The 17,933-nt window shown below is 37.9% G+C and overlaps 1 protein-coding gene across 7 annotated transcripts in view; it reads left to right on the top strand.

The window, feature by feature from the left end:
• LOC119731326 (polycystic kidney disease 2-like 1 protein) overlaps positions 1-17,933 on the top strand; it is a 52,532-nt gene that overhangs the window by 7,992 nt on the left and 26,607 nt on the right. For all 7 annotated transcript variants that reach the window (XM_038204483.1, XM_038204480.1, XM_038204481.1 and 4 more), the window contains exon 2: positions 5,859-5,972. In XM_038204483.1, the coding sequence (XP_038060411.1) occupies positions 5,859-5,972 (114 nt within the window). The remainder of the gene's footprint in view (positions 1-5,858; positions 5,973-17,933) is intronic.

Here is a 17,933-nt window from a genome sequence, read left to right as displayed (position 1 = left end):
GTTCCGACTATTCCTGATGAATCTTAGGTCAGGTAGCCTCCGGTAATACATTGTATTACTTAAAAAACTTTAAAAACTTAAAAAACTAGTTGATAATTAATATCCATTGCTTTTATTTAGAAAACTTGAAATTCAACGACAATTTTGTACTCGGATCGTAAATGAGCGGCAAACTTTTTGCTGTGTCATTTACTAATTTGAATTTGACAACTGTTACCAGCATTTTCCAAAACTCGGCGTGGTCTTCTTCAGCTCCGCCTGCTAACAGTGTTATTTGGGTGCCTAACTTTGAAGATTCCAGGTCAACATTAGTCAATGTTTTCTTACAGAAATATCCAACTGTATTTTAAATAAAACATTACTGTACATATTATGAAGCGAGTGATTTATTTAAAAATTTGATCGAACATTAAAAGCTACAAGTGATAAAGCGAGTTCGGAAATGAAGCCGAGTTTTTAAAAAGGGCCGTTACTGTTGTCACGTTTATTTTTAGCCACGGAGGCTGCCTGACCTACAATTTAGACGTGAGCGTCGGGAACAATTGTCAGGTCTAGGAACCAGACTTGGGTTCTGTATCCATTGTCGATTGTCAGTTGTGAATGTTGAAACTGTATCTTGTGTCATTATTTTTATCAGTAAATTTATGTTTCCTTGTTCAACAACCTTATCCTTTTATATAAACGACTGCTTTTTGGTAGCGTTCCCGACAACAAGGATAAACCGCAATCTTGAATTACCTCTTTATTATATTAACCATTGTCATTAAGCATTTAAACCAATCAAAAAGCCACAACTTATTATTCATGAAATATATTTGACCCCAGAGCTGAAAAAGTCCATAAGGGAAGGCCATCTTATCATAACTACTTATCATAAGTGGTGGGATTATATTCCGATTTGTCAAGGGCAGTGATGTTTTAAACAATCACTTTTCAATGAGATCGTGGGCAAGCCCATTCCAGGGCATGCAATGGCAAGTGTCGATGGAGGGACATACTGTACGGGTGACTTCTGTCACAGGTCAGGGAAACGCATGGAGAAAGAATTCGAAACAAACCAAGCTGCATTTAAAGCTGAGAGAGCTTTTTATTTTGGCTCCTCAAGAAGTTATCTCAGAAACAGGGCACTGCCATCTCTGATGGAAGTGAGCCTGTAGCTCTAGTGCGTTTGATGCTGTCCTCCCAACTTCAGGACTTAAAAGATCCAAAATCCAAGTAAAAAAAAAGGCTGTACAGGGTTACTGGTGGTACCTTACCACGCCGTGTACGTGCATGGATGTCGGGAGTCGGCCATGCACGCCAGTGAATCGCTGAATGATGGACAATTTGCACATGTCGGGTTTGCGGTGACTGCCGACGCCGCGTTTATAAAAATGGCTTCTGAGGAAATTGAAACTGTCGTAATCAGTGCAAAATCTGTGCAAATTTGTTATAAGGTTTACGCGGAAAAAAAGAAAACAATCTGTTTTAGCAAGTTCATATGTACAGTAAGCGAAAGTTCTTACCTTTCCGTCTGTGCGTTTATATTTGGAGCATTGTGAAGATCTAACTTAATGTGACATTTTGATCATGCTCTCCTTTGTTGGCGATTTTATCGCTGTATCGCCAAAATCGCGGGGGGGGGGGGGAATATATACTAAAGAAGAAATCAGTATCACCAGCGCTAGGGTAAAGTACTACATAGTACTACAAAAATTATGTATGCAGGTACCAAATACCAAAAAATACTATGAGTGATGTGCCCACTTATATGCTGAAGTACTGCATACTTCAGTTTGCTACTAGTAAAAAAATGTAAAACGATTCCGGTTCCACATTGCATTGTACTGGCCTGAAGATGTACCTCCTGGAATGTCAAGGTCATGTGATCTGACTTCCGGTGTTAACAGAAGTGCAATTATTAGAGATTGTATTTTCAATGTTAAAAGTGACAGTTTTTTGATAATTCATTAAATTATTTTGTACCGGCCAATAGACAATAAAAAAAAACATTTGGGAACAGCTTTGTGGTTGTTCAGTTACAACCACAATCTCTAGTTTATTTTTTCCAAGATGGCCACTTGGCCTACGTTGTCTATGGAGTCTTGGACATTATTTTTCTAAAGAAAGTAAAAAATGATTTTTATGCCCCGCGGCGAAGCCGAAGGGGCATACTGTTTCCGCCTTGTCCTTCCGTGGGTGGGTGGGTGTGTGCGTGAGCTTGTCTTACATACGCAGTGTGGACTTCCGAACAAAAGACGTCCACATAATGTAGGTAGCACCGACGTTGTGTGGACTTGCCCCACGTCCACACAGTGTTTCCCCATTTCTGGAAAACAGGTTTAGAGGCATTTTTGGGTTAGGTTTATCTGTAGCAGAATGAAGAGAAACACTAAAGGGAATCATAGAAAAAAAATTGGGTTGAAAGAGTTTTCACAGTTTGAGAAAAATGAGTTTTTTCACTGGTTTTTCTTAACTACACGAAAGCAATGGAAAGTCCACACTAGTCATGTGAAACAAGTGTGGGTGTGTGTGTGGGTGAGCTTGTCTTACATACGCAGTGTGGACTTCCGAACAAAAGACGTCCACATAATGTAGGTAGCACCGACGTTGTGTGGACTTGCCCACGTCCACACAGTGTTTCCCTATTTCTGGAAAACAGGTTTAGAGGCATTTTTGGGTTAGGTTTATCTGTAGCAGAATGAAGAGAAACACTAAAGGGAATCATAGAAAAAAAATTGGGTTGAAAGAGTTTTCACAGTTTGAGAAAAATGAGTTTTTTCACTGGTTTTTCTTAACTACACGAAAGCAATGGAAAGTCCACACTAGTCATGTGAAACAAGTGTGGGTGTGTGTGTGGGTGAGCTTGTCTTACATACGCAGTGTGGACTTCCGAACAAAAGACGTCCACATAATGTAGGTAGCACCGACGTTGTGTGGACTTGCCCACGTCCACACAGTGTTTCCCCATTTCTGGAAAACAGGTTTAGAGGCATTTTTGGGTTAGGTTTATCTGTAGCAGAATGAAGAGAAACACTAAAGGGAATCATAGAAAAAAAATTGGGTTGAAAGAGTTTTCACAGTTTGAGAAAAATGAGTTTTTTCACTGGTTTTTCTTAACTACACGAAAGCAATGGAAAGTCCACACTAGTCATGTGAAACAAGTATGGGTGGGTGGGTGTGTGTGTCCGGACAAATCTTGTCAGCACGATAACTTGAGAAATACTTAACATATGAAGTTCAAATTTGGTTTGTGGATTGTCCTTGGTAATCCTAAGAAGCCTTTTGCATTTGGGGCCGAAAGGTCAAGGGTCAAGGTCACAGTGGCTGAAACAATAGAAATTTTGTCAGCACGATAACTTGAGAAATACTTAACATATGAACTTCAAATTTGGTTTGTGGATTGTCCTTGGTAATCCTAAGAAGCCTTTTGCATTTGGGGCCGAAAGGTCAAGGGTCAAGGTCACAGTGGCTGAAACAATAGAAATTTTGTCAGCACGATAACTTGAGAAATACTTAACATATGAACTTCAAATTTGGCTTGTGGATTGTTCTTGGTAATCCTAAGAAACCTTTTGCATTTGGGGCCGAAAGGTCAAGGGTCAAGGTCACAGTGGCTGAAACAATAGAAATTTTGTCAGCGCGATAACTTGAGAAATACTTTACATATGAACTTCAAATTTGGTTTGTGGATTGTCCTTGGCAATTCTAAGAAGCCTTTTGCATTTGGGGCCAAAAGGTCAAGGGTCAAGGTCACAGTGGCTGAAACAATAGAAATTTTGTCAGCGCGATAACTTGAGATATACTTTACATATGAACTTCAAATTTGGTTTGTGGATTGTCCTTGGTAATCCTAAGAAGCCTTTTGCATTTGGGGCCAAAAGGTCAAGGGTCAAGGTCACAGTGGCTGAAACAAAAGAAATTTTGTCAGCGCGATAACTTGAGATATACTTTACATATGAACTTCAAATTTGGTTTGTGGATTGTCCTTGGCAATCCTAAGGAGCCTATTGCATTTGGGGTCGAAAGGTCAAGGGTCAAGGTCACAGTGGCTAAAACAATAGGAATCTTGTATTTATTCTGAGATCATAGGGATTAGGGATTAATTCATATAAAACCTACAGAAGACACTAATGCTGTCAATGAACGTTCCATTTGACCCAAGGTACATGTAAGTTGATGTTAGAGTGGTGTTATGTCATGGAAACAGTCACGGTTGCGGGGCATTTGTGTTTGTAAACACACCTGACTTGTTTTTTGTTTGTTTACTGATTTTTTATTTTTTTTTTTGATTTTTTAAAGTTACATCTCAGCTAATCTTTAATACCATGAATGAAGTGGCATCAGCACTCTGCATTCATTATGCAACTTGTGAAATGCCATTACATCATTACATGTTACTATTGGCCAACCATTTTGTGCTGCCCAAACATCCTGTACTTGCTACAAATGGTCTCCATTTAGAATGTCTGTGGGCCTTGCAAAGCCAATAATTTTAAAAGCTATATCATCCAAATGTCAATTGCAAACATCAATTACAAGAATTGTTTCAAACAATCTTTCCAAAAGCCTTCAATGGTGTGGGTTTTTTGTTTATTGTGTGTTTTTGTTTGTTAGTTTGTTTTTTGTGGTCATGCTTTTTGTAGGCCCAAAAACTTCATCTGCCGCCATCACTTTTTTTCCTTCTCGCTTGAGTGATGAGGCGAAGGACATGAAGGATTGCATACTTCAAAAGTGTGCAATGTTCTCTTTTCTGATCTCTTTATTTTCCAAAATACATATAAGAACTTGCTCCAATAAAGCTAGAAAAGCTGAAATGTGCAATAACAAAAAAAACCACTTGGCAAAATGTTTTAAATGTGCAATTTCATTTTTGTGTGTCTCTTTGTCATTACATGACTCTTTTCTGGAACTTTGTTTTGTAATGTAAATTTTTTCTTTTGTATAATCAAGGCTTTGCAGAATTAATGATTTGTTCCCACCCAACTAGGCAACCAAAAGAGCTTTTATTGATCCTGCCTTGCAAAATAGGTCCTACATATTGACAGGAAAAAAAATTAGTCCCTGCAAACACTGGCAATGGTAACGTTGGGCAGGCGTGACTGTGTATATTACTTGCGTCAGATGAATAATTGATGGCTGTAGCAAGTCACACAGATCAATATTGATAGATGGAAGAAGATACAAGGACAAAGAGAAAAGCATAAGGGCAGAGTGTGGTGAAAACCCCAAAAAGGTGTCATCATGGCAAGATGTATACTGTGTCTCTTTCATTAAAACAGGCCAAGTCACTGGGAAACATTACATTTGAGTCTAAATTTATCTTCATTGCCCTTTTTTCACTACAAAGTTTTCATAATGACAGAACACAAATTACACAATGCATACAATGTAAGTACACTGCACAAATCTCAAGCTCCCCCCTGAAAAAAGGGATTCACCAAAACAGCAGAAATGAAACAAAAGTCCATTATGATACCCTGTACATTTTTTAAAACTCATCTGATCTTGCACTTAAGTGTTTGGTGTTGCATACACAGGAGTTCTTTTGTTATGTCCCACAGAATATAGTGTACGAGTATACACATTGTAGATACATTACATAGGAATATATGGAACATGCAGGCTGATGGCAAGGAGTATATGTAACAAGAATGCTAACGTGTTGTGTTTTTTTTTGCGTAATAACTTAACTGAGTATGCGGCGGGGTGGAGGCAATGGCTTTCTTTTTTTCATCATTGGGATGTAATGTACATGCACCTGCACTTGCACCTGCACCTGCAGTTGTCTGACAGTCCATAGATAAAGCCAGAATTCACTTTGTAAGACCACAGCAAGCTTCACTGAAAACTTCGTTGTCGTTTTGTTTTTTCCCCAGCTCTTTGGAGAACCCGACAAACAGACGACACAAGAAAGGACAAGGAACTTCACGTTAAGACCACTCTGAGAGAACTCATCATTTACCTGGTCTTTCTGGTCTTTTTGTGCCTGCGTAAGTATGCTAGACACTCTAAACACTCTAAACCGAAAAAATGATAAATTTAAACAGTGACATCATTTTGGTCTCTTTCTCTGTTGCATCTAGCCCATGTAAAGCTGGTGTGTCATTTCCTGAGTCAAAGTACATGTAGTGGCCATTTACAAAAAAAAGCTGGCAGCCATCTTGAAAAATAGCCCGGCCGGTCATTCTTGAAAAAAAAAGGAAAAAAAAGGGCCTCCTCCTTCCTTTTTTTTCAAAAAGGCAGGACGGTAAACATGGTGTGTTTTTTTTATTTGGCCTTATTGTATGTGTCAAGCAGCTACAATGCATGTAACATGTATTGTTCACTTGTTCAGCCTTTGCTCTTGCAAATAATGTTTAGAGTTTGTTTAAAATCAGTCCCTGTTCGGTGTGTCGAGGTGTGTGAGTGTGTGTGTGTGTGTAATTCCTTCTGAAAATACAATGGTGTCCCTTTATTGTAAGTAAGCATACATGTACATGTACATTGTCAAAGCTCTATAATTGTAGTCTGGCTCACCTTGTATCAGAACTCTCATTAATTGAAGTGCTTAATATTGCGCACACACTGGCGGTTGCCATCTCCAAATTGCCATCTCCAAATTGACAGCCAGTTGTGGTGGCAGTTGCCATCACAACTGGCCTGTTGTTTCCAGTTTCCATGGCAACAATTGATCAGGCGTGAATTTGTTTGCGCACGCCGAGCTAGCGTTCTGCTCTTGCAAAAGGTTGAATGCATACTAATGCCGAGCGGAGTCTGGTGCAATGCCAAAAATCGTTGAGTTGTAATTGAAAAGTAATTAACCTTCACTGGGTCTTTGAAACGTCTCACAAGCTGTGCGTAAATTACAACTGACGTCAGTCTGTCACTAGACAACAGGAAGCAGATCGATTTTTGTAGGATATGGATAAAAAAATATGCAAATGTTGCAGGGCGACTAATCATTGTTATTAAAATTCCTTTTTTTTGTAAGGAGAGTCTTGAGATACCGGGTAGCATCCATACATTGGATCATGATTTATTTTATTTTATTTTTTATTTTATTTCTTTCTGGTAATGAAACCAAGGATTCCTCAAAAGTGCCCTAAGCACTGTACCGGTAGCTCGAAAGCCTGAAGAAGCCTGTAGAGAGAAGACAATGAGAAGAAATTACAGTTTTAGAGGTGGGAGGAAAGGCCCAGATGAATATTCTGAGGAAAACCCACGGAATCAGGTAGGGACTGAAAACCCAGTCCACATATTGGCCCGGGCGGGATTCGAACCTGGGTCACAGCAGTGGAAGGCGAGGAAAGTACCGCTACGCCAACCTGACTCCCCTTTTTCAAGGTTCATTAGTTAAACAGCTGCATTGACTGATTATAAATAACAAGTAAGGAATCACATCTAGCCAAAAAAAAAGCATTTTGAATGATTATATTTTATGCTTTCAGTCTTGTCCCCTCTAAATTCTTGTCTTTCTTTTTTCAGTCGTGTTTTTTATTTTGCTTATTGGCCTCCATGGCACTGTAGTAACAACACTAAAGTTGCTGTAGCTATGCAAGCTGCATACTATGTACATGCACATGTATATGATGCTTTGGGAAAGTGTTTATTTTGTGTACATTTTTGTGGGGAGTTTTTTTTGGGGGGGGAGCAAATTTAAGAAGGAAAGAAAGTCATGCAGTGGTTGTTTACTTGTCCAAGTGTGTATGACATGTAGGAACAAATTTTAAACTCTTGTGTTTTAGACAGATCAATGAACTTATTCCAACAGTTTCATGTAATCACCTGCGTTTCTGGCAGTGCAAATAGTGGAATTGCTTTGTGGAGATCATTACATTAATCTCCAAGTTGTATTGGGTGTTTCAAACGAGGGTCCTCTTGAAAGCTAGTGCTTTAAAATATTGATGGGGGGACAGCTATATGGAAATGAGTACAATATGCACAGGTACATGTAAGGTGCTAGAGGGTTTGTGCACAGTTGCACAGAGGCTCAGTAGGGAGAATTTAGAATTCTTGTTGCTGCATTGTGATGTACACTTTGTTCACATGCTGTGTAAGTGAACACTATTGAGATTTCTTTGGGTGGTGCCATAGAATTTATAGCAGTTTTAAGGATGCCTGGGATGTTTATTTTCTATAAATATGGACACTTTAGGTTAGCCTTTGTGGTTTATAGTTTGCCTGCCTTTTTTTTTAATACAGGAAATAGAGTCAGAAATAACTCTTCTCAAATCACTGAGGAGAGCTAATCATACTCATTAAAATATAAAGATAAAATAATAATGATCAAATATATAACTAGAACTATGTGGTTGTGAGTGAACAACCACAGAGCTGTTCGCAACATGTTTTTGATTGTCTGTTGCACAGTACAAAATGATTCAATGATTTGTTCTAAACAAATTTTACTATTAAATTGAAATTATAATATGAATCGGTGATGGTCTTGTTCGGGACACATTTTCCGAAGAGAAGCTGGTTGGGTTCTGAAAACATAAAATTGAAAATATATTTTTGGGAACAGGTCTGTTTGTACGAGATATAGACATATAAGTAGAGATCTATGTCTGTTTGCAACAGAAGATAGGGCTTTTCCGCATTATGATTTGTTTTTATCAATAATACGTCCCTGACTATGCATGAACATAAAATCTGTCAAAGTTAGCTGGAAATCGTCTAAAACGGTCACTGTGGACAGGATTTGACCTCAGCAACACGTGCGCTGTGCGCGGGCTGACTGACATACGATATGTACAACGTACGTGCATGTACATGTACAGGTACATTGTGGACGTCCTGTGCATGTTTTAAAGCAGAGGTATTGTCAACCTGAAGTTTGAAGCGTGCGCAGGGCATGTCCGAGTTTGCTTATTGCCTCGAAGCTTTGAAATGTTTAAGACCTACCCTTAAATAGACAATTAAAGTAAAAACTAATATAAAAACTGCCATGGTTGATTTTTCAGGAATTTTCTAAGGAAAAAGGGTCTTTTCATTATAACTTCCGGTCTGATGACGTCATACACCTTAAACTTTGCACACGTCTTAAGTGGGTCAAGGTCATCATATACACCAATATTTAGGCGATTCCAACAAACTTCGCCACAGACATCTATTCAAAATACATTTTTGAAAATGTTCAACCTGTCGCTAGAGGGCGCTCGAAGATTGCATGACGTCATCGGTAGATGATTTGAAGAATACTATCGGCCAAGAGACTAACACCGTTAAAAGCAAGTTCATATCTATTACCACTTTCAAATAATAAGCCACTTCCGGTTTTGGCCTTTTTCGACCGGAAGCAAGGGTCACGTGATTTCACGCACACTGAATGAAATAAAGACCTCAACCTACTCTACCACTTGCCGGCAACAGAATGCTGCGGACGCGTACGGTTGATTTCTTATACATTTTTAAATATTAAAATTGTCACAATTTAATTGCCTATAAATAAACACCGGATGACGTCATCATGACGTCATCATTACACAATGTTGTTTGAATTAGGGTCTTTGCTTGGACAAAGATTGGTGTAAATGAATTACTGGCAAAGAGTCGAAAAATGCCCTCTGAAAATTGACATTTAAAAAAAAAATTCTGTGTACAAAGTCTATGGGAAAAATTAAATATTCAAAATTCCATAATAAATCACGTGATGACGTCAGCATGACGAAAAGTTTCGGCACACATCCTCAGATGATGATTAATAACTATGCTGAGTTTAAAGTTGATCGGATTTAAAATAATTGCCAAAGTGGCTTGTAGAATAAAATCGTGTACAAAACCTATGGGGAAAGCGGAAAAAGAAAAAAAAAAAAAACTAGAAATGTGTTTGTGGACTAACACTGAGCTGTTTCGACCGTTTTATTAATGACTGCCGTAAAGGAGTTTCATCCAGGTCGAATGAACATGTACATGCGTATTCTATACAAAAAGTGTCTATCCTACGTCCCTGACTATGCATGAACATGAAATCTGTCAAAGTTAGCCGGAAATCGGCTAAAACGGTCACTGTGGACAGGATAGACCTCAGCAACACGTGCGCTGCGCGCGGGCTGACTGACATACGATATGTACAACGTACGTGCATGTACATGTACATTGTGGACTGTGCATGTTTTAAAGCAGAGTTATTGTCAACCTGAAGTTTTAAGCGTGCGCAGGGTATGTCCGAGTTTGCTTATTGCCTTGAAGCTTTGAAATATTTTAGACCTACCCTTAAATAGACAATTAAAGTAAAAACTAATAAAAAAACTGCCATGGTTGATTTTTCAGGAATTTTTTAAGGAAAAAGGGTCTTTTCATTATAACTTCCGGTCTGATGACGTCATACACCTTAAACTTTGCACACGTCTTAAGTGGGTCAAGGTCATTATATACACCAATATTTAGGCGATTCCGACAAACTTCGCCACAGACATCTATTCAAAATACATTTTTGAAAATATTCAACCTGTCGCTAGAGGGCGCTCGAAGATTGCATGACGTCATCGGTAGATGATTTGAAGAATACTTTTAGCCAAGAGATTAACACCGTTAAAAGCAAGATCATATCTATTACCACTTTTAAATAATAAGCCACTTCCGGTTTGGGCCTTTTTCGACCGGAAGCAAGGGTCACGTGATTTTACGCACACTGAATGAAATAAAGACCTCAACCTACTCTACCACTTGCCGACAAAAGAATGCTGCGGACGCGTACGGTTGATTTCTTATGCATTTTTAAATATTAAAAGTGTCACAATTTAATTGCCCATAAATAAACACCGGATGACGTCATCATGACGTCATCATTACACAATGTTGTTTGAATTAGGGTCTTTGCTTGGACAAAGATTGGTGTAAATGAATTACTGGCAAAGTGTCGAAAATGCCCTCTGAAAATTGACATTTTTTTTTAAATTTCTGTGTACAAAGTCTATGGGAAAAATTAAATATTCAAAAATCTATAATAAATCACGTGATGACGTCAGCATGACGAAAAGTTTCGGCGCACATCTTCAGATGGTGGTCTAAGTGTGTGCCAGGTTTGAAGTCGATCGGATTTGAAAAAAGTCCAAAAGTGCGTTGTAGAACGAAAACACGTGTTATCCTATGGAAAAAAAATGGAAGAAAAAAAAAAAAAAAGAGAAAAAAAAAACTAGAAATTGTGGTTGTGAACAACCACAGAGCTGTTCCCAATATTGATTATCTGTTGGACCCATAGACATATAAGTAGAAATCTATGTCTGTCTGCAACAGAAGATAGGGCTTTTCTGCATCATGATTTGTTTTTATCAATAATACGTCCCTGACTATGCATGAACATAAAAACTGTCAAAGTTAGCCGGAAATCGGCTAAAACGGTCACCGTGGATAGGATTTGACCTAAGCAACACGTGCGCTGTGCGCGGGCTGACTGACATACGATATGTACTACGTACAACGTACGTGCATGTACATGTACATGTACTGTACATTGTGGACATCCTGTGCATGTTTCAAAGCAGAGGTATTGTCAACCTGAAGTTTTAAGCGTGTGCAGGGCATGTCCGAGTTTGCTTATTGCCTCAGAGCTTTCAAATGTTTTAGACCTACCCTTCAATAGACAATTAAAGTAAAAACTAATATAAAAACTGCCATGGTTGATTTTTCAGGAATTTTCTAAGGAAAAAGGGTCTTTTCATTATAACTTCCGGTCTGATGACGTCATACACCTTAAACTTCGCACACGTCTTAAGTGGGTCAAGGTCATCATATACACCAATATTTAGGCGATTCCAACAAACTTCGCCACAGACATCTATTCAAAATACATTTTTAAATATTTTCAACCTGTCGCTAGAGGGCGCTCCAAGATTGCATGACGTCATTGGTAGATGATTTGAAGAATACTATCAGCCAAGAGACTAACACCGTTAAAAGCAAGTTCATATCTATTACCACTTTCAAATAATAAGCCACTTCCGGTTTTGGCCTTTTTCGACCGGAAGCAAGGGTCACGTGATTTCACGCACACTGAATGAAATAAAGACCTCAACCTACTCTACCACTTGCCGGCAACAGAATGCTGCGGACGCGTACGGTTGATTTCTTATGCATTTTTAAATATTAAAAGTGTCACTATTCAATTGCCTATAAATAAACACAGGATGACGTCATCATGACGTCATCATTACACAACGTTTTTTGAATTCGGGTCTTTGCTTGGACAAAGATTGGTGTATATGAATTACTGGCAAAGAGTTGAAAATGCCCTCTGAAAATCGACATTTTTTTATTAAATTCTGTGTACAAAGTCAATGGGAAAAATTAAATATTCAAAATTCTATAATAAATCACGTGATGACGTCAGCATGACGAAAAGTTTCGGCACACATCTTCAGATGATGCTTAATAACTATGCTGAGTTTAAAGTTGATCGGATTTAAAATAATTGCCAAAGTGGCTTGTAGAATAAAAACGTGTACAAAACCTATGGGAAAAGTGGAAAAAGAAAAAAAAAAAAAAAAAAAAAAAAAAAAGGAAAAAAAAAAACTTTAACGAAAACAAGAGCTGTTCCCAATTGAAATTGGGAACAGCTAAATAACAAAAACAAGAGCTGTTTCGGTGTGTACACCGAAACAGCTAAAAAAAAAAAGGAAAAAAAAAAACTTTAACAAAAACAATAGCTGTTCCCAATTGAAATTGGGAACAGCTAATAAAGCTGCTAGAAAGTGCTTACTGACTGGATTAACCCGAAATATACAAATAAACAAACTTACAATGTAGACAGCCTAATGTTTGGATTCTAACAGAATAATTTGAGTAAGGATCAAAACGTTAGGCCGTCTGAGTTTGTTGATTTAGTTTTATCATCGATATTGTAAAATTGTATCCTCCTTGGATGAGAATTCCTGTTAACGTAAGTATCGATGTCTTTTCCACTTCCAGTAATGATATTCAATGTGTACTTTCTGGTTTACCATACTTACATGTAAATGCGTTTGCTTCACATTAGAATTGCTTTAGGGAATACAACATTGCTAACATAAAAAAAAACCTACTAAATTATTATGAAATACCTTGCTGGACTGTTACCGGAAGAGCAGTAAAAATTGAATCTAACTCTAAAATTTACTACAGACAGAATTTTACTACAGACAAATACATTGTGGAAGTGTTAAGTGAGGAATGCCAAACACAAAAACATAATTTTGACGTCATCATACGAAAGGGTGCCCTCTAGCGGCACTTCAAAAACAGTTTAATCTTTTGAAATGTCAAAACCCTCAATCAAGCATTTATGAAATTGCCCTTACCGGTATATCCCGTGAAAAACCACAAATGAATTTGCAAGGTTTCATAATAATGACGTCATCAGACCAGAAGTTACTGCAGGGAGAATTCAACAATGATCATTAAATTTTTAATTTAAATCCATCATATGATCCCTGTCTCAGTTTTGCCCAAAAAATGGCATCGGTTACACTTAATATTGACCTTTTGCTTCCAAATGCTGTGACGTCATCAAATTAGAAGTTGGGTGTTATTATTACATACACTTAATTTCCATATTTCCATGCGCTATTTTTACTTTTTTGACTGATGACGTCATTAAACCGGAAATGACTTGTACGTGTACCTAAATGTTTACTGAAATTTATCATACCCTACAAGATGCATTCTCTTTGTACATAATAATTGGTACTGGAAATGTTAAAGTTCTTGATCCTTTTTTCTGACATAAACATATTCATAACTTAACTGGACAGTGTCTGATGAAATAATTGTCTACCCGACCACTCTGCGTTTGTAACAACAAATGCGAACCTCTAGTTAAATGTGTTTTTTCCACTATACAATAAATCTGAAGCAGCTTATTAAAAACTAACCTGTCGGAATTTCAGCTCAGTTCATATCATACTTTTTCAGAAATCTGTGAAAAGGCATCTTCATTTACTTGATGCAAAGCAAGGTTTCCATTGAAAGCACTTCCTTCCAAAACGTTGCTATACGTTTTGACTTACACCCTTTTGTAAAATATCTGGATATTTTGATGCTCCTCTAAAACAACGATTTAATTGCACTCCTCAAACATGAAGGTCTGTGTACACAATATTTGTTATTTGGGCATTTTTTAAAATTTTGGACAACCTGCCCTAAATATTGAGCGCTTCTGTTCCTAAAAAAAAAAATGTTGTGTTTTTTAAGATAGAGAGAGGGGGGCTATTTGGTTGTTTCAGCTACTTGCCGAAACAGCCTTTGTTTTCGTTAACATTTTTTTTTTTTTTTGGCTTTTACGCAAATTTGCGAAAAATTTGGGGTTCGCTACCGAGCGCTGGCGGTAGGTACACTGCACGCTGGCCGGCCAGCCATGCGTGAGCGAACTCTTTCGTTGGAATCCGATGTGATTGCATGTGCGTGCCCTGGTCATGCATGCAACACACACGCTGTATGATCGGACCAAACCATTTTTGTAATAAAGGGGTGTACTGTCTTGGGAACAATAATTATCAATATGTCCGCAGCAGAAAAGACAACTAATACTTTTTATCGAGTCCGAAATATTTCTTTATATGACAGTCAGTTGTTCAACGTCACAATATATGTTTTTTCTGGAAATGTATTCAAGAAACAACTTAAAACACAAAACACTTGATTTTTTGACGTGCTACTCGTTTGTAATCACAACAGTTCTGTTGTAAAAAAGGACTTATTTATTCTTAGGGCAAAACAAATCAGCATCTGTTGCCACAAAGTAAGATTTTTAGCGCTCCAGTCAAACGCCACATGGTGGGTTGCATACTCTCTCAAGTGCTGCGGGAAAATGTTGTCATTCACCGGCACAGGCATGACAGGCTGATGCCGGGCCATGCGCTAACTTGCCGGCAGCAATTCCCGGTGGTTATTTCTCATTGTCAATGTTTATATTTCTCGCCAATCATGATCATCTTAGTCGCGCTTTGAATTGTGTTTCTTCATGTTTCCACCACTTTTTGCAATTTTCCTGTAAAAGGTACCTTATATCATTATCAATAATGGAAAACCTTGTCCTTCCGTGGGTGGGTGTGTGCGTGGGTGAGCTTGTCTTACATACGCAGTGTGGACTTCCGAACAAAAGACGTCCACATAATGTAGGTAGCAGCGACGAAGTGTGGACTTGCCCACGTCCACACAGTGTTTCCCCATTTCTGGAAAACAGGTTTAGAGGCATTTTTGGGTTAGGTTTATCAGTTAGCAGAATGAAGAGAAACACTAAAGGGAATCATTGAAAAAAAATTGGGTTGTAAGAGTTTTCACAGTTTGAGAAAAATGAGTTTTTCCACTGGTGTTCCTTAACTACACGAAAAGAAAGGAAAGTCCACACTAGGTATGTGAAACAAGTATGGGTGGGTGGGTGTGTGTGTCCGAATAAATCTTGTCAGCGCGATAACTTGAGAAATGCTTAACATATGAACTTCAAATTTGGTTTGTGTATTGCTCTTGGTAATCCTAAGAAGCTTATTGCATTTTGGCCCGAAAGGTCCAGGGTCAAGGTCACAGTGGCTAAAACAATAGAGATTTTGACAGCGCGATAACCTGAGAAATACTTTACATGTGAACTTCAAATTTGGTTTGTGTAATGTTCTTGGTAATCCTAAGAACCCTTTTGCATTTTGGCCTGAAAGGTCCAGGGTCAAGGTCACAGTGGCTAAAACAATAGAGATTTTGACAGCGCGATTACCTGAGAAATACTTTACATGTGAACTTCAAATTTGGTTTGTGGATTGTCCTTGGCAATCCTAAGAAGCCTATTGCATTTTGGGCTGAAAGGTCAAGGGTCAAGGTCACAGTGGCTAAAACAAAAGAAATTGTCAGCGCGATAACTTGAGAAATACTTTACATGTGAACTTCAAATTTGGTTTGTGGATTGTTCTTGGTAATCCGAAGAAGCCTATTGCATTGGGGGTCGAAAGGTCAATGGTCAAGGTCACAGTGGCTAAAACAATAGAAATCTTGTATTTATTCTAAGATCAAAGGGTTTAATTCATATACATTTGTAAAACCTACAGAAAAACACTAATGCTGTCAATGAACGTTCCATGTGACCAAGGTACATGATGTAAGTTAAAAGAGTGGTGTTATGTCATGGGAACAGTCACGGTTGCGGGGCATTTGTGTTTGTAAACACACCTGACTTTGTTTTTACTTGTAATGGAAATAATTTTTTTTTTTTGTATCCAAAATTCAACAGGCCCACTTTCTGCAGCATACTGTTAGGGGTTTTTGCTCTTTTTTCAATCATAAATTATGCTACCAAATGGTCTTACATTGCACCACAGAGCATCTAGAATTGCAAAAAATTTCGCGGCCCTTGAGCGGGCCCCGGACCGCATGCCGTAAGGGCTTCACGCTTCGCGCTAGCAAGATCCATTCCTCGCATGCCCCTATCCTTTAATTTCATTCTGGCTAGAACCCTGCATGGCGAGAACATGAACTGGCTGTTACATTGAAGACATTATGAACATCAATTTCACAGTTCCAACTCACTGAAAAAAACCTTTATAGCAAGTTTCCTTATAATGAAAGTCGTTACAATTGCCGATGGTATGGAAAATGTCATGGCATAGAACTGCCGAGACAACATCATTTTTTGATGTCATAACAAGATATTTCAACAGCATTTTGCTCCCGGATTTCTTTTTTTTTTTATAGCAAAATGCTCTTATTGCAATAAACAAACCAAGAGACAGTACGCACTTGACATCATTTAATAAGGCCATCTAGGTGCATGCAACTGCAATTTTTTTCCTCAGATTTTTAGTTTTTGCCGACCGACCAACTCTACTTCAGAGGCAAAAAATACAAGAACCATAGAAATAAAACGGAATGCCTTTATAAAATCAACTGCATAAACCATTGTTATCACATTTGTTACGTTATATAGGTTTTTCCGGCCAAGTTAGCAGATTTGGCGGCCAAATTGGTGACCAATCACTCATTTTTCCACGAATTTGAATGCATGTGAAGATCAACATTCAATTAGCTAAAAATACCAATCAATTTAACATTTGAAGCATGCGATTTCACATTTTAATCATGCAATTTTAACAACAGGGCATTTAAATTAAAATTGCACAAACGAGCATCAAAATTCGCCGGAGCTTCCAGCTGTGTAAGTTTGGTCATTCAAATTCACCATTAAGCAGGCATTTGTGAAAAGTTGCAAATGAATTCGAAAGAGATATGTCATTCCGTTGTTTGTTAGAATTAGATGGAGTGCCTTTGTTCCAATTTGGAAGTACCGGTATGGATATAAAGACCTGTCTCCAACAAGATTCTGCCAATACTCTGATCACCATGCACACTGTTACCGGTAGCTTGAAGCACTAGAAATCAACATGGCAGCTTATGGGCGTTACATGAGAATTTCAAATGTAGATGCTTTGCACGGCAAGAGATCGATGGCTAACAGACCTGCAGGAGACAGTATCCTCATCATTCCAAAATAAAGAGAGACAAAAAGGGACTCTAAGATGATTAAACATCTAAAAAGTTAAAAAGATAGGCCTATAAACAAATATATATAACCAAGATCACAATTGAAAACAGAAGATCAAAAATCCAAAGATAAAGAATTAAGAACATATAGATTTATGTGAACACGATAAAAAGAAGGGAAAACATCACCTAAGTTTACTGTTGTTGTTTCATATATTTATATATGTTTAGTTATGCCCCTTTTTTGTTTAATTTGTTTACATTTTTACTTCTTTAGAATAAAGAGACGGATAGAAGACACTTTGAAAAAAAATGAAACGGAAAAGCAGAAATGATAAAAAGGTGGAAGTTAAAAGATTCGCTTCGTATGCCTTCGTTTTATTTTAATTTTTTTGAATGCAAAAAGTGCTAAATAGAATGCCAGAAATGAAAAAGAAATCAAGAATCTCATGCAAATAACCCTTGACCAAACCGACTGCTGAATTGAATGATCACTTAAACCGAATGACATAACTTCAAGTTAGGATGAGTTA

Source organism: Patiria miniata, unplaced genomic scaffold (genome assembly GCF_015706575.1).
Source record: "Patiria miniata isolate m_02_andy unplaced genomic scaffold, ASM1570657v1 HiC_scaffold_23, whole genome shotgun sequence".
Classification (NCBI taxonomy): Eukaryota; Metazoa; Echinodermata; class Asteroidea; order Valvatida; family Asterinidae; genus Patiria; species Patiria miniata.
Note: the sequence above shows the minus strand (reverse complement) of the source record. Positions and strands in the feature narration are given on the sequence as shown.